This window comes from Pelodiscus sinensis, chromosome 5, assembly GCF_052426305.1.
Source record: "Pelodiscus sinensis isolate ZL-2025 chromosome 5, ASM5242630v1, whole genome shotgun sequence".
Classification (NCBI taxonomy): Eukaryota; Metazoa; Chordata; order Testudines; family Trionychidae; genus Pelodiscus; species Pelodiscus sinensis.
Window position 1 is genome coordinate 99643369 of NC_143056.1, and position 27423 is coordinate 99670791.

At 46.0% G+C, this 27423-nt stretch overlaps 1 protein-coding gene and 1 pseudogene across 2 annotated transcripts in view; both read left to right on the forward strand.

Moving 5' to 3' along the window:
* The first annotated feature begins 7165 nt into the window (after positions 1 to 7165).
* Positions 7166 to 27423, forward strand: part of KIAA1549L (KIAA1549 like) — a 234831-nt gene continuing 214573 nt past the window's right edge. The window contains exon 1 of one of the 2 annotated variants that reach the window (XM_075927818.2): positions 7166 to 7409. In XM_075927818.2, the coding sequence (XP_075783933.2) occupies positions 7214 to 7409 (196 nt within the window). In that variant the 5' untranslated portion in view covers positions 7166 to 7213. The remainder of the gene's footprint in view (positions 7410 to 27423) is intronic. The other variant, XM_075927820.2, reaches the window with a different exon arrangement.
* LOC102462147 (centrosomal protein of 97 kDa-like) lies at positions 22166 to 23644 on the forward strand (annotated as a pseudogene).

Consider the following 27423-nt stretch of genomic DNA (forward strand, 5'->3'; position numbering starts at 1 on the left):
GCAGGTGTCAGGCAACTGCAGGTAACGTCTCACCTCTGTGGCCCACCCATCAGCTCTTCGTGTGCTCCCCTCTTGCTGTCATCTCCTGGCTTTGCCCCTTCCCAGCAAGTTCCGCTGCTCCTCTATCTCCCACTCCCAGTGCTGTGCATAGAGCCAGCCCCTGCTTGGAGTGCTCAGCTCACCAGCAGCCTGGCTGGCATTTCCTTTCCACCCTCGCTGCTGCTGGCTGGGCTAGCACCTGGCGAAAGCCCATGCCCCTCCAGCAACGTTCCTGCTCATCTTTTCCATCCATGTGCAGAATAAATGTCAGGCCTGTACGCAAAAGCATCCTCCATGGTCCCCCAGGGGGCTGATGCTGGTTGGGCTGTGGAAGGCAGGAGGGCGCATTGCTCCAGCCTCCCTCCCCTGTGCTCCAGTTGGCCGGAGGAAGGCTGGGGGTGATTCCCCCCAGGAGCTAGACTGGGGGGTGGGACTGAGTCTCATTCCTGGGGAAGAGGGGTGGGAAATCAGAAGGATGGGAAACACTGCCCTCCAGTCCGGGGTGCTGGCCAGGAGGAGCCAAACCTTGCATGTGTCAAAGCCCTGCACAGAAAAGCCTCTCTCCCCCTCAGCTAAGCTCTGGCATGGTATCGGGGAAATAATTTCTAGCCTGTTCATGCCCTGACCCTGCCGGCTCCACCGCAGCCTCCCATGCTGAGGCTTAGCATCCTCTTCACCCCACCCCACCCACTCTAGGTCCTTCTCCCATGAAGCAAGAGATTGCTGTGTCCCCTATGCTCCCCAGGCCAGGTTCACTGAAGGCCCTGCTGTCAGGTTCCCTAGACCCTGGTGCACAGTACAGTCTTAGGGCTTAACCCCTTCCCGCCAGAGCTTTAGCTGGGAGACAAGAGGCAGCTGGGTCATGGTGATGGCCAGCAGCAGCCTGGAGGTGTGAGCTGCCTTTCAACTCTGTGCAAAGGGACAGACTTTGGAGCTACGAGGGGAAGAAAAAGAGGCGAACTCTGCAAAGACATGGGCCAGGTCTTCCCTCTCCACCCTTCTCCCCTTGCAGTGGGGAGAAGCCCCCCTCCCTTCTCTCCCACACAACACTGACAGGCAGTTGCTGGCTACATTCTGGTGTGAATTCTGGCAGAAATCTGGGGGAGTCATGTCACCCCCACCTGCTTCCCCCCTGTCCCAACTGTTGCCTTGGGAAGACATGGTGTCAAGTACCAGGAGAGCCGACTCTGTCCTGGAGGACCAGCCAGGCATGGAGAGCAGAGTGGTAGAAAGCGAGTGCCAGGTTGGTTAGTCATTCACCTTCCCCTATGTGAGAGAGGTATACAAGAATGGGTGTGACCTTTCCCTTTGTGTGTGTGGGGGGGAAGGGGAGTAGAGGTGTTTGTGTCACCCCTTCCCATGTGAATCCTAAAGATAATAAGGCAGAGGAATCCACACAGTATTTCTTTTTAATGGATTCAGTTAAATGACAAGTATTTTTACCAGGTGTCCTACATTCAGTAAAGGGAAATATGGTCACCCTATTTATACCTACCTAATTTCCTAGTATAAATCAGATCTAACAACCTAGCCTCAGAAGGAATGAACAATCCATGACCTCACACAGAAAAGGTAGTAGCTACAACACAAGAAATGTGTAGAGCAACCAAATGCTAGGAATTAGAATACCTATCCTCTGTAAACATATCCTTTTGGAAGAAGGTGCTGTAAGTGGCAAATTCCAAGTTACAAGTTTTTTATTTGTTATCTGTTTAGTGATACTTTCCCCCTTCGATAATCCAGTTCTTTACTACTCATTACTTCCTATAAATCACAGTTTAGGGGCGATGAGATGATTGGGAATGAAAATCTGTTATCTGATCATTTCTTTTATGGAAATGGTATTTTAATCTGACCCATTCTAGTTCACTCTAAATTAGGAGGTTAGGACTTTGGCCTTGTCCACAGTGGAAGAGAGATGTACATTGTGGAAATTGTGAGGTTCTTACACCTGTTAATGGTGTACACTGGAACCTCAGTTACCAACACCAGAGATAGGAACTGACCGGTCAAACAACAAACCTCATTTTGGAACCTCAGCAGCACAGACCAAAACAAAAAAATTGTGAATACAGTATTGTGTTAAATGCAAACTACTGAAAAATACGGGGAAGTTTTTTAAAAAAGGTAGATTTAACAAGATAAGGAGACTAGTTTTGTGCTCCTTAATTTCTTCACTCTCAACCAAAGACTGCAGCAGGCTCTTTTTGTTTGATGTGATAAATCTTCCTCTGAGCCTCATGTAAAATTATTTTGAAGGGTACAAATATACAGTGCAACTTCTGTCAGTGATGAGACGTTTTTCTTGATTGCCTCTTGATTCACAAAGGTGGCTGTTTGCTTACTCACCAAAGCAAGCCCCAGTTTTGTGCAAGGGTCACTGAAGACTTTCCTGAACAGTGTTGGGCCATGTGCTTGTGAGAGAAAATATGCCTTGTGCCCATGGAAAACAAACACCATTCTGTTTAGCGCTGGTTCCAGAGAAGGGAATTGTGTGCTGCATTGGTCTAGAAATGTAAAGTACTCAAGATTGACAAATCAACAGAAGTCTTTCAGTTCTTCAATATGAACAGCATAAATGCAAAAGTACTTTTAAATTTCCACAGCAAAGGAGTCCAAAACCACTGGAAAATGGGCAGCTGCTGTTTGTAGTCATTATGAATGACATGAGCACCACAACCAAAACCAAAGATCTCTTCCCCCAGTTTGACTTGCAGTTTTCGCCATACGTTGTTTTCCCAAAAAACAAAAAGTGGTCTGGTAGCACTGTAAAGACTAACAAAACATGTTGGTATCATGAGCTTTCGTGGGCACAGCCCACTTCTTCAGATGACAGGAGCTTTGAGTTTAAATTGTGCAGCCCCAAAATAAATAGGGGACAAGGGGGTCGGGAAGGGAAACAAGGAGCAAAGGTTATGAAAATATCAAAGGGAAAAACAGGAAGGCAGAACCGGCCATCAGCAAGCACCTGAAGATTGGATAGTTAAAATGAAGCAAGATAAGGATCAAAGTCAATAGATAGGGAGGGTCCTAACACAAGAATCTACACAAAAAGCTGTTTGCACCTTCATTGAATGTTAGGTCAGTAATGTCCCAGCCATCCACCTTTAGCACCACCACTATTTGTATTGGCACTGTCTGCATGCAGCCCAGCAAGTTTTTCATTAAGAGAAGGCTTCTCAATCGATTGATAGAGGAATCCACACTGCATATCAGAAGTTTCACATGGTAAGGAAGAAAATTCAATATTTGTGTTTACCCCATCAGAAGGAGCATCCGAGGCTGTGTGCAGCCAAGGGGTAGTTCAGGAGGCAGGGAGGGAGTAGCTAGCGGGAGTGTGGCCCGGGGGAGCTGGGGTCTCTGTGCAGGCAGGAGGCTAATTCGGTTTATAGAAGGTGTATCTAGAGGCTGTGTGCCAGGAAGGCTTTATGGACCCCTTGGCCCCTTAGGGCTCTGCCAGCCATGGAGTTGGGTCCCTCACCTCTATGGTTCTTTCCAGCTATGTCAGTAAAAGGGGATGGGAACGGAGGGGCAACTTCAGCCTCTCACACCAGCAGCAGTGGCAGGAGAGGCAGGAACCGCACGGCTTCCTGTGTCATGGCACCAGCCAGAGGAGCAGCTGCCCTGACCTGCCCAGCTCTGGCTTCCTGCCTCCAAACTGGCTGGAGAGAAGAGGGGTGGGTCTATCCCTGGGGCTACCCTGTGCTTCCACTGAAGTTTGGGGGCAACATCCCCAGGACCCCCCAGCTCTGTCCAGGTGCTTGTGAGTTTTGTTGCCTGGGGAGTTTCAGGGATCCAGGATTCAGTCCTGAAGCATCTGTCTTCAGTTTTGGAGGGATGGGGGTGGGGCTTCATCCCCTTAGCTCCTGCTTTCAGCCATGCAGGGGTTGCCAGAGCTTGTGGCTTCATCCCTTGGGAGAGGGTGCTGGAGATTGGGGCTTCAGCTGGGGAGGAAGGGAGGGCTGGGGATCAAGGTTTCACCCTGGAAGGCACTGGGAATTCAGGGGGCACAACAAGGATTAGGGCTTCAGCCTCAGAGTGCTGAGAATTCAGGGTGGGGAGAGCTACAGGGGATCAAGATTTCAAGCCTTGCAGCAGATGCTGGGAAGTGTGGCTTCAGTCCCGCAGCCTGAAAGGGCTGGCAGACCTCTCCCCCCAGGGAATCATGCTTTACCGGGCACATGGGGAGGGCTAATACACCCCTCACTCACCCCACACCTTTACCCGTTACACACAGGCTGCCTCTCCTCCTGCTGCCTACCTGTCTTTCTACCTCTGCGCCTGCTTGAGAGTGCCATCTGCCCGCACCACCTGCCGCATTCACCATACACAGGAGGTTGCTATGGGTGAGTTGACCAGCAGGGGGAGCACCAGAGCTGAAATACGGGACAATTCACTCTTCTTTTTTTAAAGCCAGGACACATGCAAGAGGACTTCAATATGGGAATGTCCCCTTAAAAGTGGGACAGATGGCCACCCTAATTAGGGCATAAACATTGGTGGGTAAAATCTATTTCATCAGATGAACTGGAATTGAATTTACAAAGGCACGAGCATATTTAAGGACTATAAAGAAAGAGGATACTTTGTAAATGAGGCTAATCAGATCAGGGCGGAAGTGGCTCACTTATAGCAGTGGATGTGAAAATGTGGGTATCAAGAGAGGGGACCCCTTTGCACTGAGTTAACCCGTAAAGATCCTTATTCAATCCTAAATGGATAGTATTGAATTTGCAAATAAACTCCAGTTCAGCTGTCTCCATTTGTAATTGGGGCTTTAAATTCTTTAGTAGAAGGATGGCTACTTTTAAATCCATTATAGAATGGCCACGGAAGTTAAAGTGTTCCCCTACAGGTTTGTGTGTGTTTCCATTCCTCATGCCTGATTTTTAAGGGATGAATTTACAGTTGGGGGGGGGGGGGTCTATCCCGCTTCATTACTAGTTCTGACACTGACATTCATGGTGGTTGTATTTGTGCTTTAAAGACACACGCCCGTTAGATTGAAGCCATCTGCAAACACTTGGAAGATGATAGGGATAGGGAACAGCCAGCATGGATTTGTAAAGAACAAATCATGTCAAACCAATCAGATAGCTTTCTTTGATAGGATGACGAGTTTTGTGTATAAGGGAGTGGCGATGGATGTGGTATACCTAGACTTTAGTAAAGCATTTGACATGGTCTCGCATGATATTCTTATTAATAAACTAGGCAAATACAACTTAGATGGGGCTACTATTAAGTGGGTGCATAACTGGCTGGATAACCATACTGCGAGAGTAGTTATTAAAGGTTTACAATACTGCTGGAAAGATATAACAAGTGGAGTTCTGCCAGGGTCCGTTTTGGGACCGGTTCCATTCAATATCTTCATCAACTATTTAGATATTGGCATAGAGAGTACCCTTATTAAGTTTGAAGATGATACCAAATTGGGAGGAGTTGCAACTGCTTTGCCTCCAAAGGTCATCATTCAAAATGATTTGGACAAACTGGAGAAATGGTCTGAGGTAAACTGGATGAAGTTTAATACGGACAAATGCAAAGTGCTCCACTTAGGAAGGAACAATCAGTTTCACACATACAGAATGGGAAGCAACTGTCTAGGAAGGAGTATGGCAGAAAGGGATATAGGGGTTATAGTAGACCACAAACTAAATATGAGTCAACAGTATGACACTGTTGCAAAAAAAGCACACATGATTCTAGGATGTATTAACAGGTGTGTTATGAGCAAGACATGAGAAGTCATTCTTCCGCTCTACTCTGTGCTGATTAGGCCTCAGTTGGAGTATTGTATCCAGTTCTGGGCACCACATTTCAAGAAAGAGGTGGAGAAATTGGAGAAGGTCCAGAGAAGAGCAACAAGAATGATGAGAGGTCTAGAGAACATGACCTATGAAGGAAGACTGAAAGCATTGGGCTTGTTTAGTTTGGAAAAGAGAAGATCGAGAGAGGACATGATAGCAGTTTTCAGGTATCTAAAAGGGTGTCACAAGAAGGAAGGAGAAAAATTGTTCTTCCTGACCTCTGAGGATAGAACAAGAAGCAATGGGCTTAAACTGCAGCAAGGGAGGTTTAGGTTGGACGTTAGGAAAAAGTTCCTAACTGTCAGGGTGTTTAAATACTGGAATAAGTTGCCTAGGGAGTTTGTGGAATCTCTCTCACTGGAGATATTTAAGAGCAGGTTGGATAGACATCTGTTAGGGATGATGTAGAGACGTGCTGGGTCCTGCCCTGAGAGCAGGTGATTGGACTCGATGACCTCTTGAGGTCCCTTCCAATCCTAGTATTCTATGATTCTATGATCAATTAATTCAACAGAGAACAATGAACTGTTATAAAATTGTAATAAACTTATACCCCTACCAACTTCATACCACTGCCTGAGGAACCTTATTTGAATTAAGGTTGAATATGTTAAATTCATAGGTAAAAAAGAAACCCGCATTTTTCTGCCTGCACATAATAAAACAAGCTATGGGAAGGGGGCAAGCATATGTGCAGAAACAGCAAGGAGCAGGGTGCCAGTAGGGTAAAGAGAAGGTGGGCATGCGTTCCCTTGGCCCCTGGGCTTGTACCCCTGTATTTTGAAGGTGCTTATTTATATGTTTGCTGGGATAGAGTCTGGGCTCACAAATAGGGCGTCAGGGGGCTGAGGGCTTTGCTGAGACAGTCAACAGCCTCTTCTTTCCCCTGGCTCAGCTGAGAGGGTGAGTGGGGCGGGGGGGGGGGGGGGTTGTCTGTCACTCCGGTCTGTGGCCCGTTTCAATGAGAGCAGCTCACACTCGTGCCAGTCCCGCTGCGGGGGGAGGGGGGGGGCACAAGGGTCCCAGAAGCACCGGCCCCGGCTCAGTCCCCGCCAGGTGAGGGAAGTGGTTTGGGGCGCAGGGGCGGGGTCTCCGAGCAGAGCCCCCCTGGCTGGGTGGGGGCCGAGGCTGCCCGCGCGCGAGGGCGGGGGGAGGGGGCCGGCTGCGCGGTTCCTTTGTCGCTGCAGCGCCCGCGCCTGGTTCCGCGGCGCGCGCCAGCCGGAGCCCAGCAGCCTGCGAGGGGCGGCAGCGCCGCGTCCCTCGAGCGGCGCGCGGGCAGCCAGCGGCAGCGCCCCCCCCCCCCCCCCCGGTGAGGCGGCGCCTGCGGGAGCGGGGCCGGCATCGATGTGGGAGCCCCGCAAATGGCGTTCGACGAGCGCGGGGCCGGTCCGCGGGGGGGCCCGCTCGCCGCCTCCCCGCCGTGGGCAGCTGGCGGGGCCCGCGGATGCCGAGAGCGCCCGAGCCGCCAGCCGCGGGCCAGCCGGGGGCCGCTCTCCGTCGCTGCCGTGCTCCTCGCGGCGCTCCTCGCCCTCGGCCGCGGCGCCCAGGCTGCGCAGGGTAAGCAACCCGCCCGCACGGTGCAGGCAGGGACCCGTGACAAGCCCTGCGCGGCCGGGCGCTGCCGCCAGTGCCGGGCCCCGGGCCGGGAGGAGGTCGCAGCGCGCTTCGGGCTGGCTGGAATAAAACTCGCGGCCACCTGCCTCTGCGCTGCGCCTCCCCGCAGTGGCAACGGGCTCCGTTAGGTCGGGTATGTGGCTGTGCTAGCCGCTTGCCAACGGATAGCGGAACCCGACTGTATGCTTGGATAGGGCAGCCTGTAAAACCCAGACTTCCTCCTCCCCCCCCCACCAGAGGTTAAATGTGATAGAGGAGAGACAGTCTGTCGAGCTGTTTTCTTCCTTTGTAGTAGTCCTGTGTAACCAACGAGCTCTCTGGGCTTTTGTTTGTTTGGGGTTTTTTTTGGCCAACACGCGAATAATATCCTCATTTCCTATGGGACAGTCAGTATCTATTAGCTCTTGTGCCTGGAAGGGGAAAAGAGACTGCAAGAGACTTTGGTTAAACTACAGGATCATTATCTTTGCATTTTTGGGGATGGGAGAGGGGGCAGGTTCTTTATCTGAGTGTAAAACACACTGCAAATGCAATTTAGAATGCTAAGAAAGTCCAGGTTATATTTTTCTGATTTTCTTGTCTATTTTGGAAACACATTCTATATTCTCTTTAGTTTTGATAGTAATAATTTTACTGGTTTGGCAGATTGGCAGAGGCCCTGGAGGTTTTTCGCCTTCTTCTGTAGCATGGGGCATGGGTCACTAGTGGGAGGATTCTCTGCATCTTGGAGTCTTTGAACCATTGTTTCAAGGACTTCAATATCTGAGAGATAGGTGAGAGGATTATTCTAGCAGTAGATGGGTGAGATTCTGTGGCCTGCATTGTGCAGGGGGTCAGACTAGATGATCAAAATGGTCCCTTCTGACCTTAAAGTCTATGAGTTAAAGTCTGTGGTTGACCTCAATGCTTACTGTGTCGAAAGAGCAGTGGGCATGCTTTTTAATTGGTAATTAAATGGATCATGCTAACAATTTAGACACCAAGTGTACATCTGAGGCTATACTAATAAAATAGAAATAGACAGGCATTGATATAAGGCTTAATTAATGCCCTGGCTTTAAAAAGAGAACACAAACATATAGACTGTCCTATTTTTTGACAAATCTCTTATTGCTTATTATATTTCAAATGCTGTTTCATGTTTGCAGATAAATGGTAAAATGAATACTGTCGGTAGCTGTAGCTAAGAGATAGTTCAGATTCTTTTATATAGCACTCCCATATCTAGATGCATTTAGAATGAATGCACAGTAATTGTGTGCAATTGACATGGAGTATGGCTATAATGTAACATTGGTTCTAATTTACAAATTCCGAGACAAAAAAAAAATGCATCACACTTCCATTATTTACTCTGAATTTGTAAATACTGTATTTTGATTTATTTGTATAAGATAAATTATTTTTCATGGTACAGGATTGTAGGTCTGGACATTTTTTTCTATGTATAAACATTGTAGCTTTGAAGTCAGGCTACATTTCATATTAACTCTCTCATTAAGTCTAAATTATAAAATGAAATATATTTACGTTAATACATCCCATCTTTCATAACTGAATTTGTAATTTGGGGAAGGCAAATGGGTACGATGCATTTTTCTTCTTGAGATTGCTACTTCATTTAGTCTCATTACAATATAATTACTACTTGATCATCTTTGTGAAATAATGAGCTTATGTATATAATATTAATATGTAGGTTTTCATAAGAATACCAAAACATTTCAAAATATATGTGAATCACATAGTAAAATAAAATGCTGATAATTTCCTAATAGCATATAGCAAAACCAACTAACAGCGGCATAATACAGGAAGTGAAAAATACTGACCTATTGAAACTACAGGGGAATTTTAAATAGGTAGACTATAATTACCTAAACTGGAAATAGGCCAGGATTGGGGGCCAGTAATGAAAAAATGGACTATACTTTAGATTGTAATAGCTGAATAAATAATGTATCCATTGTAAATAGGGATGATACATAAATTTTAAATGAAGCAGATGGTACATAATTAAACCTATTGTAACTAGTAATATTTATGTGCAGCTTTGACTGAAGTTACAAATACAGTGTCTTCATATTTCTATGGTCTTTATGACTAATTTATTAACACGTTGTTGAATTTGAATTTTCATCGGCATAAAAGCTTCTGTCTTCCATTGAGATATAGGGTGGGAAATCTTTGTCTCTCTCAAATCTATGGAAAAACTCCCACTGGCATCAATAGGACCAGTATTTCATGCCAAATTTTTCTCATGAGGGTACTTGAAACATTTTTCTTCTTGTTTGTTAATAAAGTTAACCAATCATAATGCATATGATTGTGATGCTAATGCATATGCAGCTTTTCACTTTAATATCGGATTGACTCTACCATATATATATATGGAGCCAAATTATCTGCAGATGTCAACTGGCTCAGCTCTGGATTTCAGTGGTTGTGCCAGCTTTTATACTGGCCTATGACTGCGTTATCTGAGTGACTTCCAGTGGTACTATAAGCATTTTAACAGGTATTTGTCGTGTGTTGTTCCTTCTCCAGGCTTCTCCACAGGGGGAAAATTTGCACATGTAGTTTGTGTTGTTGTTTAGTGTATGATTTGTGTATGGCCTTTTGTGTATGAAGGCAAAGAAATGTGCTTTGTTCATGGAAGGGAAAGAATGTGCTTTGTGACAGCTCTGAGGTCCTGCAGGAGTGAGTTCCACACTGTAGCAAGCAACTCATAAGGAAGAATTTTAGGTTTGTGAAAGTTGAGTTGATTTGAAATAGTGGTTATATGCTGAGGGTTGGTAACAGGAGATTGTACCTACCATTGTGTGTGTAGGTAAGCTCTATACAGGGGGGAGAGCAGTTGGAGCTGTTTACAAGCACTGCATTGGGACAGGAGGGACCACAGGCCTGCTTGCAACCCAGGGTGTACCCAGCTGCAGGGATTGTGGCCTTCCCACCCACTGTCAGTGTGAGATGACAAGGAAGAGCAGCTGGCTCTATCTAGGCTGGAAGATGGACTGATTGGTTTGTAGTGGTGGAGCACATTGACAGAAGCACTTGGAGTTGTAACTGGTGGTCTTGGTTGACACGAAGAAAATGGTAACTAACATGAGTTGCTTTTTACATTTTGCTGATAGTTAATCTGGTTAGCTTAGATGGTGAGTTTGTCAGGGCCATATCTTCCCCTGTGTTTGCAGAGCATTACCACAATGGGACCCTACTGTAAATAATAATACTAATAATTGCATAAATAATAATAGCACCTTCAGTACAGCACCCCTGGGTACTAACTGAAGCTTTGGTTCAATACAGAGAGCAGTGTCACCTGGTGAATTTCCCGCACCTTTCCTAATAGATCTGGAGTTTTCTATGCATGATTCCCCCTAGCTTATGTGGTCTAATGAGATCACAGTCCAAAGTGGCATATCTGTAAGTATATCTCAGTCAGTGGATAGGTGTACACATTAAAAAAAGCCATAAAATGGCACCTTTGTTGCTCTCCTCAATGAGGATTTGTGGTGTCTGAGATAAATTAATATCTAAATAAGGTTGTATGATACCACATCCTACATAGGGTAGGACAAGTGAAGTACATTGTAAACTAGGGCTACGTGTTTAAAATTGTGATCATGTTTACATTATTAATTCCTGTACTTATAACTGACTTTGGGGCAGTACTTAATATGCTGGACTTAGTATCATGGATTCTCTTAACTTTCCACAGTGCTATGTTATGACAGCACCCATCAATTTATGCTTGGAGTCAGATTAATGGTGGCAGAGAATGTAGCCCACTCCTTTTATTCTCTCAGTAGCTGGGTTTTGTGCTAAAATAACGAGGCCTGAAACAGTTAACGGTGCTGACATTTACCTGTCAGGCCTTAAACTCTATGGCTATGTCTACATTGGCCCCTATTCCGTAATAGGGATGCTAATGTAGCACTTTGGAATAGGCAAATCCGCGGGGGATTTAAATATCCCCCGCGGGATTTGCATTTTCATGGCTGCCGCTTTTTTCCGGCTTGTAGATAAGCCGGAGAAAAGCGCCAGTCTGGACGCGATCCTCCGGAAAATAAGCTCTTTTCCGGAGGATCTCTTATTCCTACTTGAAAGAGCTTATTTTCCGGAGGATCGCGTCCAGACTGGCGCTTTTCTCTGGCTTATCTACAAGCCGGAAAAAAGCGGCAGCCATGAAAATGCAAATCCCGCGGGGTATATTTAAATCCCCTGCGGATTTGCCTATTCCAAAGTGCTACATTAGCATCCCTATTACGGAATAGGGGCCAATGTAGACGTAGCCTCCGGCTGTGTCTAGATTGGCAAGTTTTTCTGCAAAAGCAGAAATCAGTCTGAAATCAGTGCTTCTTGCAGAAATACTATGCTGCTCCCGTTCGGGCAAAAGTCCTTTTGCGCAAAGCTTTTGCGCAAAAGGGCCAGTGTAGACAGCTCAGATTTGTTTTCCGCAAAAAAGCCCCAATCGCAAAAATGACGATCGGGGCTATTTTGCGGAAAAGAGCGTCTAGATTGGCACGGACGCTTTTCCGCAAAAAGTGCTTTTGCGGAAAAGCATCCATGCCAATCTAGACGCTCTTTTCCGCAAATGCTTTTAATGGAAAACTTTTCCGTTAAAAGCATTTGTGGAAAATCATGCCAGTCTAGACATAGCCTATGATTCTATGTTAGGTTTCAGAGTCAACATATCCCTAAAATGAGTGGGGATACTACCGTCTTCAGAGAGCAGTTGTTTTAGCCTGGCTCAGGAAGGAAACAGTTCACTGGTTGGGTTGATCCACATTTTGCTTGCAGTCATAAGCGCCGCACAGCGGTTCACTTTCACCATATGCTGGTAACACTTCACTTTGCTCTCAGTGACACTTGCTCTCTGGTAAGAGGAAGGAGCATATCTGACAGGCTGTGGATGGACATACATCTAGCGCTCCTTAGCCAATACAACACAGAGGAAAAATTCCAAATTCAGTTATTCATTAAGGCAATAGATGAGGGAGAGAGCAATATCTGTAGTCTAAAGTAGTGTTAGAGTTCTTGATTCCTGTGTGCTTAAGAGGTTGTGTTTTTACAGAATGTCTCTGGAATTATTAAGGAGCATTTTCCAAGGATAAGACAGCTTGTTCTTCCATAAATTTAGTTTTTCAAAGAGTTGAGTAGTATTTTAATACTCGAGTAGAAGTTTTGGCAGGTCTTTTGTCACAGGAGGAAGAAGTACAAAAGAACTCCAACCTATTTGCCACTTAACCAGTCTGAGTTAAGTAGATGCAGCTAGGACACAAACAGTAGGATTCTGCCAAAGTAATACCACCTGTCTGAGTAAATAGATGAGTTAACAGATTGAGCTTTAAGGAGGAGAAAGGCCTAAGTACTATTGTGTATGCATCTAAGAGGAGCAACTGGTGCTGCCATCATGAGCTGAGTGCTCCTAAATCTGAATGTTAGAACACTACTTTATCTACACCCAGGTTCCAGAAGCCAGTATCTGAGCCTGCTGGACCTAACCATAGAACTCTTGTCATTGTAGTATTTGAGCATCTTACAGTCATTAATGGATTGCATCCTCACAACGTTCTCATGAGGTAGGGGGCATTATTTTTCTTTTACAGGTGAAGAACGGAATGCTCTTAAATTCTGAGATATAAGTTCTGTAACATGCTGGTAGATATCTGAAGTATTTCCATGAAGACAGATAATGCTTTTAGAAGACCCGTTTGTACTAGCCCAATGAGTGCCAGTTTCATCATCCATCATTAGAAAGCCTAATTCGAACTACCTACTCCGTGCCGCGTGTAGCAGTGGGCACGGAGTCCAAACTACCGGGGATTTAAAAATGGCGGCGCCCGGCAAGATGCAAATGAAACCCGGGATATTTAAATCCCGGGATTCATTTGCAACTTCGATTGACTACATTAACCACCCTAGTTCGAACTAGGGTGATAGTGTAGACATACCCTCTGAAATTAAACATGAAAGTCTGGTAGGGTGTGTTACTGGGGTGTTATGCTTGAAAGGAATCACCACAGAGTTTATAGAAAAATTGAACAAACACATAATTTTGTTTTCCTTATAGTTAAGCCAGTTAAGTTTCCCTCCTATATTGTGAGAGATGGAGGGAGGTAGGGTCAAATGAAAGAAGACTTGGAGCTAGGCTAAAAAATCCCCTCAACTCTTAGCAAAAGATAACTATTTCCAGACTTTTTCATGCACATCTTATTACAGCTCTGGGAAAGCCATGTATAATATCTGGTCCATCATTTCTTCACCCATCTTCAGTATACCAGTATTATTTTCTAATGGAAAACTTCCATTGCTTTCAGTAGATTTTGATGTAAGCCTTAAGTCAGAAGTGGGGAACTTCCAGCCCAAGCACTGCATGTGATTTCCTGAGTTAGCCTCTGGCAGGCTCCCAAATGGTTTGTTTAGGGGAGCATCTGCAGGCAAACAAACTAACCCTGGCAAACCATGCGTGGAACGAGGTGTACAGATAGTTCAGAATGGCTTGCTAGTTCGAACTATCTAGCCCGTGCCGCGTGTAGCCGCGCGGCACGGGATTCGAACAAGCCGGCATTTAAAAATGGCGGCTCCCCGCTTATGCAAATGAAGCCCGGGAAATTCAAATCCCGGGTTTCATTTGCAAGTGCGGTATGCCTACATTACCATACTAGTTTGAACTAGGGTGGTAGTATAGACATACCCTTACTGTTTAACCAGAGGTCTGGGCAGGGCCAGCTCGAGCCATTCCTGCGCCCCGGGCAGTGGGCACGCGACGTATGCACGGCCCCACCCCCCGGCACGCTGCGCACCTTACACTTGCAATCGGGCGTGCGGTGCCTGATTGCAGCTCTAAGGGGCGCCGTGTGGCCCCCGGGCATACAGCACCTGATTGCAGCTCTAAGGGGCGCCGCACGGTCCCCAGCCCCGGGCATGCAGTGCCTGATGGCAGATCTAAAGGGCGCCGCGCGGCCTTCGGCCCCAGGCACATGGCGCCCCTTACAGCTGCCATCAGGTGCCCCCCATAGGTTGGCGCTCTGGGCAGCTGCCCGGCTAGCCCCCCCCTTTAATCCAGCCCTGGGTCTAGGCCCAACTGGAGCAGCCCCTCAGCCGCAGCACAGTAAGCCTAGCTGGCAGGACCATGACTGCAGTGGGCCAGGCTGGAGGAGCCCCGCCCACAGAGGGCCAACCTGTAGGAGCCTGCTGCCTAGAGCGGGGTGACCAGCAGGGCCGTGGTGGCCCCTGCCTGGAGCAGCTCCCCTGCTGTGGCACCCCAGCTGCTCTGCATCAGTCCTCCAACAGCGAACCAGTTAAATCATATCATTTTAATTATTTAATAGATGAACTGTATGAATGGGTATTTACTTCCCTAGGCCTGGTCTATGCTAGGACTTTACATAAACTTTAGTTGCATACGGGCTCCTTTCTAAGTGATGCATCCACACTACCATAAGGGCTGCTGAAGTCGATTTCTGTACTCCAGCTTTTCATGAGGAGCAGTGTTATTCCTGACCTTGCACGGTTGAAGTGTAGATGCAGCCTTGCCAGAAAGTTGATGTTATTGGCCACCTGGAGGCCCCCCACCCCCTGCAGCTCCCCCAGCTCCCCCTTCTCACTGCTTTGGCCAGAACTTGTGCCTCTACTACTCTCGTGAGCTCAAAAAGCCCTAGGAACAGTAGAAAGGTCTGTCTTGTGTGGCCAGTGTTGTTAGCCCGTGCTGAGCAAGCAGCACACTGCAGCACATGTGGAAATAACTTCCAACAATCCTTTGAACGCTGCAACGACTTCCAGTTCCCAGGGTCAGAGAAGTGCATCAGTCTGGAGTGTCCAGGACATCTTGTGGGGACACTTACATTGAGGTATGGGGAAATGAAGCCATCCTGCACAAGCTCAGAACCAGCAAAAGGACTGCCGAGGTTTACAGCAGGATCACAAGCTGCCTTGAGGTTAAAGGCTATTCCAGTGCAGAGTAAAAATCAAGGAGCTGTACCAGTCCTCCATAAGAAAAGGAAGAGAGGAGATGGTGTAGTGTAGCACCTCAAACATGCCGCTTCTATAACCAGCTGGACGTGATTTTAGGGAAGGGGGTAGCCAGCTTCAAGAGTGCTGCTATATGTAGTTTGGGGACTGGGCTATGATGCATTGATTAGGCCTGCTGCTGAAAAACTTCACTGCCTTCACTACATTTTATTTTAGGGTGACAGAAAGTCAGCCATAGTGGATGTATGATTGCCTGCCATTTTATTTATGGGCAACATAACTGGAAACCGTATACCTGTGCAACAAAATGTAATTTTTTTACAACAAATCAACAATCCATCTGAAGGTCAGTTAACAAAATCTAGCAAGATTATTCTGTGATCTTGTCCCTTCTCAAGAGCCTATATTTTGATTACAGTGCTCGTTTGTATGTAAATAAATGAAAAATCTTTATCTAGTTTGGTCACTTGCTAAGAGTAGTAGAAGGAAGTTGTTTTGTAATTAAGTGCAAATTGTGAATGTTGTAGAACATTTTTTTAAAAGGCATTGATTCATTTCAATTAGTTTACATATTTAAAAATATAAAATATATTTAAAAATGTGAAAAGATATTGATGTTTCTAGCAAAATAATGGAAAAATAAGATGTATTTTTTCACAGTGCCTTTAAAACAATGAAACAATACATGCATTTTTGAACAGAGTCTGCTAAAATAAATGGACACATTGCTCAAGGAAAAATGGTAAGAAAAGAGACAGAAAAACTGGAGTTTATCCTTGAACAGTTAATTATCAAATAGTGGCTCTTTGTTTTGAAAAGAATACAAGGAGCTTGATTGTTGTTTTGTATGTCACTGAAGTGCTGAGAAGCTGATTTAAAAGAAACCATTATAAACTTAACTGCTCCTTTCTTTGTATAGTTTCCTTTTAATCTGATGAACTGCTGGAGCAGATGGATGTATCAGACTGAATTTTTGTTAGAGTCATGCTAGTTAGAAAATCAAACGATGCACAGCATTTTCTATAGTTGAAAGGTCTTCTAAGAACTGTGGTCTTTAAATGGGAGCTTCCGGAGGCAATATGAGGGAATCCTCAAAACTCTCCTTTTCCTTTTTAGCAAACAGTGATCTGTTTAAATTAAACTTAATTTAGCATACTTCAGTCTGTGGTACCGTGGGTTTAAATGTACCTTTTTTTCAATGAGAAAAATGTTTTGTATGAAAGTTTTTTTTTTGCTTGTGGTAAAATGTTTAAACGCTGATTTTCAGAGCTGTTGAAAGTCTACAGCAAGTTTCAGCTGGAGTTTAAGATGGCCAGCACCTCTAAAAATCAAACAATCTGTTTCTCAGTGCTAGCTGTAATATATAACGACACTAAGATAAGTAATAGACTTAAAAAACATCAATGAGTGATTATTAATATGCAGGTTTGCATAACAGTGTATGTACAGGTGTGTTACAAAATACGTACCAGCAGAGGTGTTTTCAAAGCTGGAGCCAGCTCAGCTAATAATACCATTACACACAGGGAATCTATTCAGGGTTCAAATGTCCAAAACAATGTAAATGTAACTAAATCGGAATGACCCAGAAACTCCTATTCTGGGTGCATCACTGAGTCTCCTCACTGCATAAATATCTCTGAGCAAATACTGTTCTTGAACCAATTAGCTGCTTACTAGAACTTAACTTTGTGCTGTTTTAGAAACAAAAATGTACTCATTGGTGGAAATAGTCTAAAATTTTGTATCAGCCTTCCTATTTGGCACAGAGAGTAGGAACCAGGTGGACACAGGAGATTTTACAAAGAGCATGGGGTTTAATAAAGGGTTATCTTGTAAACACGAGTTGAAGAAAGAGCAGGGGACAAGGATTGCATCCTTGCTTATATTCATACAGTGCTTACCTCCATAGTCATACAGTGATTCTTATTGGGGTGTTTACGTGCTGCTGCAATATTCCTAATTGCTCTAATTTGTTTTGCTTTGAAAAATAAAAAAGTGTGTCTATACAGAGCCCTAACTACCTGAACACATACTTAATATTACAACAAAACAACCCTCCAGTAGCATTAAATAATTATTCTGATATTGTTCTGCAATCCAGTACCTACTTAAAAAAACCCCAAAACTTGGTTTCACCCTCCCATCATTTTGGGAAGCCCTCATCAAAAACTGTCAAACAGTGTATTTAATAAGATTGAGAAAGGTATGAAACTGTCTATGTTTGTTATGTATATAAATGTCTCTTGTAATTAAAAATACATTTTTGGGGGATAAATCTCATGCTTCAGAGTTTAAACTAGTCTCTAGCTATTGCAGATCAGGATGAGACTCATTGTGGGAGGCTAGATTACTCAACTTCTGGCTACTGCAGAGTTGTGAATGTAACCAGTCAGACATGACCCCCCTTCCGTCCTCTCCACTGGCATCTAGCTGACTGGACATACTTCTCTACGGGTATGTCTACAGTACCCCGCTAGTTCGAACTAGCTGGGTAGTGTAGACATACCCTGCTTTCCCCTTTTCCCTTGATCCTACCTCTCTTAGTTACAATTTATGTTAAGCTCTGTATCATGTCTTTGGTGTGTTAACTCACATTATTTACATTAGGTCTTTTGAGTATGTCAAGCAATCCAATTTATGGTAGGTTTCTAGTTACTCACGGCCAGGAGGCTGGATTTTACCTAGAAACCATATTGCTTAATGTATGCTTATGAATATGTATGTAACCTGTGGAATGTGTGTGGGATGTGAATGAGAAATACCCAATCAAAGGCAGTTTAGGATCTGTGACCTTTTAAAGCAAAGACACCTGCAAGCAGATACATTAACTAAGAAATGACCAGAAAATCTTTCTTTCTCCTGGACAAGATGTAACATCACAGCAGAAACTTCGGACCGGCCCAGAGACAGTAGAGCCTCCTGCATATCTAAAGAGATCTCCCAAAGAACATCATGCTCGAGTCCTCAAGAAGCTGACGCCTGGCCAACACTCAAGCCACCAGTGAAATCAAAAGTAATCGACACCATACTTGCAGCCTGCCTCCAAACTGCCAGCATGAATGTGTGTGTGAGTGTGTGCATGTGTGAGAGAGAGAATGAATCACTTTACTCTTAAGAGTCTGTACCAGTAAACAACCCCAAAAGCAATCCTGCTCCAGCTCACCCTTTGTCCGGGTCTGTTCCTCAGCATGTCTGAGAAAGTGCAACAGTTACACCCTTCTCTGCAGCTTTTGTTCCTTTATAATTACTGCAGTGTATTACTGGTCCCATGAGTTCTGTTGAGCTATACAACAGCAAGTTGTGGGTGCTTTCAGTAGTTCTAGGTATTCTATATCACATGTTGTGAAATAATAAAGATGAAACTATGTTTCCAAAACTAGATTTTTTATTGCATACAAAACCAGTGTGTAGAAACTACATGCAATAAAAACACAGTAAGACTCTTTGAAATACAGGCAGTCCCCGGGTTACGTACAAGATAGGGACTATAGGTTTGTTCTTAAGTTGAATTTGTATGTAAGTCGGAACTGGCTCCAGATTCAGCTGCTGCCACTGAAACTGACCAGGGGCTGACTACAGGAAGCCGGAGGCAGAGTTACTCTGCTCCCAGCTTCCTGGAATCAGCCTGATCAGTTTCAACATCAGCTAAATCTGGAGCCTGGGACAGAACAGCTGGGGCACTGCCTGGTAGGTTCCCACAGGACCAACCCGGCAGCACCCCAGCTACTCTACCCAAGGCATCCCGCAACAAAAGCCTGGTCTGCTGAGGGGGGGGGGCGCACTAGCTGCGCCCCCTCCCCCCCAGCAGACCAGGGAGACCCGAGGAAAGCCGCACAGGCGGAGGGACCCTGCTGCCCGTGCGGCTTTGCTCCTGTCTCCCTGGGGTGCTGGGGGGAGTCCCCCTCAGCACACCAGGGAGACCCGAGCAAAGCCGCACAGGCAGAGGGACCCCGCCGCCCGTGTGGCTTTGCTCCTGTCCCCCTGGTCTGCTGGGGGGGGAGGTCCAGCAAAGCCGCTGGATCCCCCCAGCAGACCAGGGGGACCGGAGCAAAGTCGCCCAGGCGGCGGGGGTCCTGCTGCCTGGGCGGTTTTGCTCCCGGGCAAACGAGCAAAGCCGCCCAGGCGGCGGCTTTGCTCGGGTGTCCCTGGTCTGCTGGGGGGTCCAGCGGCTTTGCTGGACCCCCCCAGTAGACCAGGGAGACCGGGGGAAGCTTTTCTCGCCCCGGAGGACACGGGCGGCGACTCGCCGCCCGTGAGCTCCGGGGCGAGAAAAGCCCCGTTCGTAAGTGCGGATCCGACATAAGTCGGATCCGCGTAAGTCGGGGTCTGCCTGTAGTTAATGGAACAGAACTAACTGGAAAGAACATTCCTGTCCATTTCAGTCCATTTTGGCTGCCCATACAGCAACTGTGGTGCTCAAAGGTTAGCGCACATGAAGCTGCAGTTGTCCATACTGACCCTGGCAGTGGCTTGATAGGGGAAGTGGTGCTGCCCCTGATGCCACAAAGGATGTTGTGGGTGTGTAGGGAGGAGCTAGAATGGAGTTCTCCATTGACTGAAATAGGGATATCACCAGTTAACCAGTAAGAGTCACCCAGTAAGGGTGAGGCCTACCGGTTACTGGTTAACTGGCGGCTCAGTCAGGCTGGAGCAGCCCCCTGCCGCTAGTGCGGTGCAGTGGGCCCAGCCTGGCCTTAGCAGACCCAGCCTGGCTGGAACAGCTGTAGCATGGTGGGCCCAGCCACGAGTAGGTGGGCCGCCTTAAGCCCGGCCGGGCCCAAAACACCACACTAAGGTCCCCCGGCTGTGGGATCCTGTTTGAAGAATTAACTGGTTAAACCAGGGGTGGCTTATAATTTTTTACTGAGGACCACTTCAGAAATTTTTGAAGTGGCCCAGGCCAGCCCTGAAAGGGGCGGGGCCTCAGGTGGAAGGAGCAGGGCCAGGACACTTCCATGCTTCCCACCCACAGACCCTGATTGGTCTGGGGGTGGGGGAGCACAAAGTCTTTGCACCCCCAGAGAGAACAGCTGGTGGTTCCCTCTAGGTGCCAGTGCCCCTAGCAGTGGGAGGAGAGCTTGTGCACTGCCCCCTGGGAAGGGGGAGCACATGAAGTCTCTTGCTTCCTGCCTCCACCCTGCAAGGGAGCACCACGCTTAGAGTCAGTTTCTACCTGAGCAGCAGCTGGAAGTTGACTTTAACTGCTGAGCCCCTTGCAGGGTGGAAGCAGACTTCATGTGCTCCCCCGCCTCCAAACTCTGATTGGCCTGGGGGGTGGGGGAAGCATGCAAAGTCTCCTCCCACACAGCCCCTGTCCTGCAAGGAGTGTGCAGTGCTTAGAACCACTGCACTCCTCACAGGGTGAGAGGAGACTTAGCGCATTAGAGACTTAGTCGTCCTCTTTTCCCTCCTTATCTGGTCAGGGGCTCTGGAAGTATGGAAGGGAGAGCTCGGCCAAGCCTTAGCAGCAGAAATAGACAAAACACTCAGACACACATAGTCATAATGAAAAGCAAAAATTAAGATTCAAAACTCCCTTCCCTTGCTTCCATAACATTTTAAACAAGACATGCTTATTCACAGCTTCCCTCTCGAGTCCCACCGATGGTGACTATGACCCAAAGGGAGCTTAGGTGGAAGGGAAATGTGGAGGGAATTGCATGAAACAGTACCATTTTGGCCTGTCTTTCCATGAGTGCAGGACAATGGCTTTGAGCCGTAGTACTGTTTTCCACATGCACTCGTGACTTTTGCTGATATTTTTCTGCTACAAATATCAAAGGCACAGAAAGCACAGCTGCTGCTAGTGTCCTAACGTCCCCTGGGCCCATATGCTTCTAGCTTGTGTCCTGCAATGATGCCTGCCACAGAGTGGGATGGGAAAGTGCCCTACCATGGAAGAAATAAGGCTGTCTTCCCCAGAAACCTTCAGGAGAGGATTGCAAAGTATTTCCATGAACATTTCATTGAGCTCTCTCATGAGGATTCAGGGGATATCCATGTGCACATCAACAAACTGTTTTGGTTTTGCATGAATCCCCACCCCACCTAACTCTACATGGGAATGAAAAGCAGACAACAGCTCTGCCTCTCCTCTTTGTGTTGCTACTTCTTCTAGTACATAAAAACATAAGTACGACCATACTGGGTCAGACCAAAGGTCCATCTAGCCCAGTATCCTGTCTGCCAAGAGTGGCCAATACCAGATGCTCCAGAGGGAGGGACATACTCAGGTAGATCTTGTAGCCACTGAAGCTGCACAGCCTGACTCTGCGAGGGGAAGAGGAACCAGAGCAGGTTAGAGGGGAGGAGCAGCCAGGACCTGCGGAGAACTCGGCTCTAAGGATGGAGCCGGGTGGTGGAGCCAGCCGGCTGGTGGCACTTACTTCATGATGGCGGCACCAGCAGCTCCGGCGAGCCTGGCAGCTTAGAGGAAGAGCAGATCATGGGAAACTGCCTTCTATACACAGCATGGGGCACCATGGGAAACGCACACTGAGCAGTGTATCACAGGACGAAGTACCCCAGTTTCCAGCCTGAGGAATTTCTTCCCCTCTCCTTCAAATTCGCTTAAAAATGGCTGCTGTTGGCACCGGGGGGAGCCCTTGTCAGGGGACTTCACAGCTAAAATGCCCAGAAATTATTTTTTGTGCATGGATTAAAGCAGCCAATTCAGCGCACGGCATCCTATTGCCTGGTGTCGTTAGCAAGCAAGAAGCATGGCGGCGGCAAGGAGTGAGGCGCCTATATTGGCCCTGGGAGCCAGGGAAGGCTCCATAGTCAATTGATCAGGCTAGGAGTTTCAAAAGTTGAGTCCAACATTACCTTGTGATGCTGACATTCATACTCTAATTCTGAATAAAAATCAAATAATTAAACTGGAATACCTGGAGAAATGCAGGAACTTAAGGCAGCTGTCAGTAGCCAACAATCGACTTGTAAGGATAATGGGTGTGGTAAAACTGACTCAGCTTCGGGTACTAAACTTGCCTCACAACAGTATTGGTTATTTGGGGGGCCTTAAGGATTTGGTGCACTTGAAATGGCTAAACCTGGCAGGAAATAACCTTAAGACAATGGATCAGCCCAATACCTGCACTTCCCTTCAACACCTTGATTTTTCAGACAACAATATAGCTCTCTATGCTTTTATGTCTAAAGACTCTGCTGCTGCATGGAAATATTATAACCTCACTTCGTGTGGCACCTGTTTGCTTACCTCAGAGTCTGACTATTCTTTCCTTGGCAGAAAATGAAATCAGATACTTAAATGAGATTTCTTTCGTGGCTTCCTTTTCTGAGTTGGAGCAGTTGTCAATTATGAACATCTCTTGTGTGATGGCCACACCTTCTATTCCTGGATTTGACTATCAGCCGTATATTATAAGCTGGTGTCCGAATCTTTTGGATGGATATGTGATTTCTCAGAAATAAAGTTTGAAAGCAGAATGGCTTTATAGTCAGGGTAAAGGACGATCATATTGACCTGGCCAGCATGTTCAGTTAGTTCAGCATCTGGCCACTGTTTGTCCTCTTATCTCTTCATTTGATCTCCAGACTGAAGAGGATGCCAAACTGGAAAAAATACTCAATAAGCAGAGGCTTCATCAGAAGCAGCTGATGTACCAAAGCCAAAATGATGGGCCACCTACATCTTCTACTCCCAATAAAGCGGTGCCCACAACATATGAACACAACAGCTCAACCCAGGGACCCTAGATAATTCTTGAAAGTGAACCTATTCTCCAAAAGAATTCTTGGGTTGGGCCAAGTTCCTATGCAGTTAAGAATGTCTTTCCAGCTGCAGTGCAAGCTGAAAGAAACTATCACAAGGAGCTGTACCTGGAGGATATATAGACTGATGAGGACAAACTGAACTGCAGATTTCTGTCCTCAGAGTCTACTTTTATGCCACTTGCTTCAGGACTGTCTCCAGTATCTCCCACTACAGAATTAAGGCTACATGGAATCAATTTGAAGCTAGAAGATTATAATGATAATACAGTTATTGAATTTGTGAAAGAGATTCATCAAGATGATGACAACAAGCAGGAAAAGACTTCTGGGTTACAAAAGATTGTTCCTTCAAAGAAGCAGAAACTGTGGAAACTCAAGAGGAAGATGATGAGGATGGAATATTGCCTTCCCCAAATACAGCAATGGTCACTGCTAACCCAATTGCTAGTATTAATGATTAGTATTGAGTAGATCAGTGAAAAGTTGATAGCGATGAGCTGCTATGCTGGGTTGGGCACCATCACTCCATTTAAACATTGCAATGGGACATTGCTTACCTAAGGTTCCTTCTCCCCTGTGCTTAGCTGCTGTGACTGCCAGGACTGTGGTAGTATCAAACAGGTCATGGCTTGGGGCATAGCTGGGTCACCCGATAACATGTCACCTTCCTACTCCTTTTCCTTCTCCTCTTTCTGTTCATGGCAGTCAGGGTCTACATCTTGGGCTCCTCCGAGGTATCCATAGTGAGCAGTGGGGCCCTGATGGTGTCTCTATCAGGTGTGACTTGCAGCTGGTTGTGGTTCCTTTGCTTTCATGTGACACTGTCGTTGATTCTTGTTGTATCCCTGGAGGTAATCATCACACATGTGTCAATGTTTCCACAGCTGGTCCATTGCAGTGCCTGCATGGTCACATCTTGCCTCATGCCCAGGAGAACCAATATCTCCTGTCTTCTCCAGAGTGGAGCATCTCTGTTGTACATTGCCAGCATGGTTGGCTGGGAAGTTGTATGCAATAAGGGAGTATTGTTGGATATGCTTGCCAAGCTGGCCAATCAGGGAAAAAATATTTTTTTTAAAATGCAGGCATTTTAAAGGGTGTATGTGGCTTCCTGTCTCTGTGACCAGGGGCAGTGGATTTCACAGTTGTGATCAGAGCAGTCAGTGTCACACATTGTGGGGCAGTTGCTGGCATACTGTGAGGCTAGATGTAGGTCATGCAGTATCTATACTTGCACTGTGTCAATCTTTGTGCTTTGACGTGAATAATGTAGCTGGAGTTGATGTATCTTAATTCGAGTTACCCTGGCCTCCCTAGTGTGGGGGACTTCTTGATCCGGTGGAGTACTGGAGTCAAAAGGAGTGCAATCAGCAATCGATTTAGTAGGTCTTTACTAGACTTGCTAAATTGATCCCCGGGAGATTGACCCCTGCAGCGCTGAATTTCTAGTAAGCGTAGTCTAGGCCACAGTGCCATTTGGAAGGAGGTATTACTGTGATGCTATAGCAGGGTGCTTAAACTGGTGGGAAATGATTTTTAAGTGTAGGCCCATGCACAACTAGGAGGTTGTTGCACGGTGGCTTACATGTTCCTAACTTTGTAGAGTAGGCCTGAGTACAAATCAGTGTAATCACTGAATTTACAGAGACAAGGTGGAGGAAGTAATATCTTTTTTAGAGACTACTTCTATTGGTGACAGATCTGTCACCTACCTTCCTTCTAATATTCTGGGACAAACACAGATACATCATCATTATTATCACTAAATGGTAATTTGAGCTAAATGTATTTTGGGAATACAATTTTGTTTGTATCAAGATTAACAATAGGTATAATAAAATTATAATAGGTATAATAAAATTAAATTTCTATGTCTGTCATTATAACAGTCCAATCAGTATGCTCTCTATAGAATATCTGTAGTTATTTAAACTACTATACTGCTTTGGTCCTGAATTCATCTTTTGACTTAGGCAATTATTGCTAAAGTCAGTATTCTGTTGTGCATGTAAATAACATGAAGATTTCTCAGTATTCAACATTCCACACTAAATTTACTTTATTCATTTTTAAATATTTCTGTATTATTTAGGCTTAATCAAAGATATATAATAATCTGAACTTTCATATCAGTAGTGGTCCAAACAAACATTCAGAATCTGACTGACTTCAGTGGAGTGGAGTTGAGTCCAAAGCACACAAACCGAGCATGGCATCTTACTGCCATCCTTGTCTAGATAAACTCTGTATTAAAAACTGAGTACAGAACTCAGGATTTGGTCCCATGCATTTAAAAACAAAATCTGTTTTCATGTGGTATTTAAGTAATTTCCAGCTTCAAGTAACTTCATACATTTGTGAATTCTTTCATGCATGAATCTTTATGCACAGTATAGAAAGCAGTTCTGTCTTGGGGTGACAGCACTTCTGTACACTAATAAGCCCATATCCCTCAGTCTCTTCTCATAAGTCATGTGCTCCAGCCCCCTAATCATCTTCGGTGCCCTCTGCAGGACCCTCTCCAATGTGTCCACATCCTTTCTGTAATGAGTATATGAGTGCATAGGGCAGGGAGAATGGGGGGGAGAGGGGCTCAGAGCCTGGGGTTGAGCATATGGGGTGGCTCAGCCATGAGGTGGGGGTTCAGGAGTGAGGGCAGGGGGCTAGGAGGCCAGGGATGGGAAGCTAACTGGTGCATCGAGGGTGGCCGTGCTGTGGTGGCAGCTCATCCTGGGGGACCTGGGCTGTGCTCTCTGGCTGGTACCAAATCCTGCGAGGCCAGGGCTGCAGTGTGGTTGGTGGTGCCTCCTGGGAGGCCAGGGGTACATGGGCTGGTCCAGACTGCAGCTTGACTCAGGGAGGGGTGCGAAGCTCGGAGGGAAAGCCCTGGATTCCACTGCCAGCCCCATGGCCTGCAGCTGGTCTGGGGGAATCATAGAATCATAGAATCATAGGACTGGAAGGGACCTCGAGAGGTCATCGAGTCCAGCCCCCCGCCCTCAAGGCAGGACCAAGCTCCATCTACACCATCCCTGACAGATGTCTATCTAACCTGTTCTTAAATATCTCCAGAGAGGGAGATTCTACCACCTCCCTTGGCAATTTATTCCAATATTTGACCACCCTGACAGTTAGGAATTTTTTCCTAATGTCCAATCTAAACCTCCCTTGCTGCACTTTAAGCCCATTACTCCTTGTCCTGTCCTCAGAAACCAAGAGGAACAAATTTTCTCCTTCCTCCTTGTGACACCCTTTTAGATATTTGAAAACCGCTATCATGTCCCCCCCTTAATCTTCTTTTTTCCAAACTAAACAAGCCCAGTTCATGAAGCCTGGCTTCATAGGTCATGTTCTCTAGACCTTTAATCATTCTTGTCGCTCTTCTCTGTACCCTTTCCAATTTCTCCACATCTTTCTTGAAATGTAGCGCCCAGAACTGGACACAGTACTCCAGCTGAGGCCTAACTAGTGCAGAGTAGAGCGGAAGAATGACTTCACGAGTTTTGCTTACAACACACCTGTTGATACAACCTAGAATCATATTTGCTTTTTTTGCAACAGCATCACACTGTTGACTCATATTCAACTTGTTGTCCACTATGACCCCTAGATCCCTTTCTGCCATGCTCCTTCCTAGACAGTCGCTTCCCATCTTGTATGTATGGAACTGATTGTTCCTTCCTAAGTGGAGCACTTTGCATTTCTCTTTATTAAACTTCATCCTGTTTACCTCTGACCATTTCTCTAACTTGCTAAGGTCATTTTGAATCATGTCCCTATCCTCCAAAGAAGTTGCAACCCCACCCAGTTTGGTATCATCTGCAAACTTAATAAGCGTACTCTCTATCCCAATATCTACATCATTGATGAAGATATTGAACAGTACGGGTCCCAAAACAGACCCTCGTGGAACTCCACTTGTTATCCCGTTCCAGCAGGATTTAGCACCGTTAACAACAACTCTCTGACTACGGTTATCCAGCCAATTATGCACCCACCTTATCGTGGCCCTATCTAAGTTATATTTGCCTAGTTTATCAATAAGAATATCATGTGAGACCGTATCAAATGCCTTACTAAAGTCTAGGTATATGACATCCACCGCTTCTCCCTTATCCACAAGGCTCGTTATCCTATCAAAGAAAGCTATCAGATTAGTTTGGCATGACTTGATCTTCACAAACCCATGCTGGCTATTCTCTATCACTTTATTACCTTCCAAGTGTTTGCATATGATTTC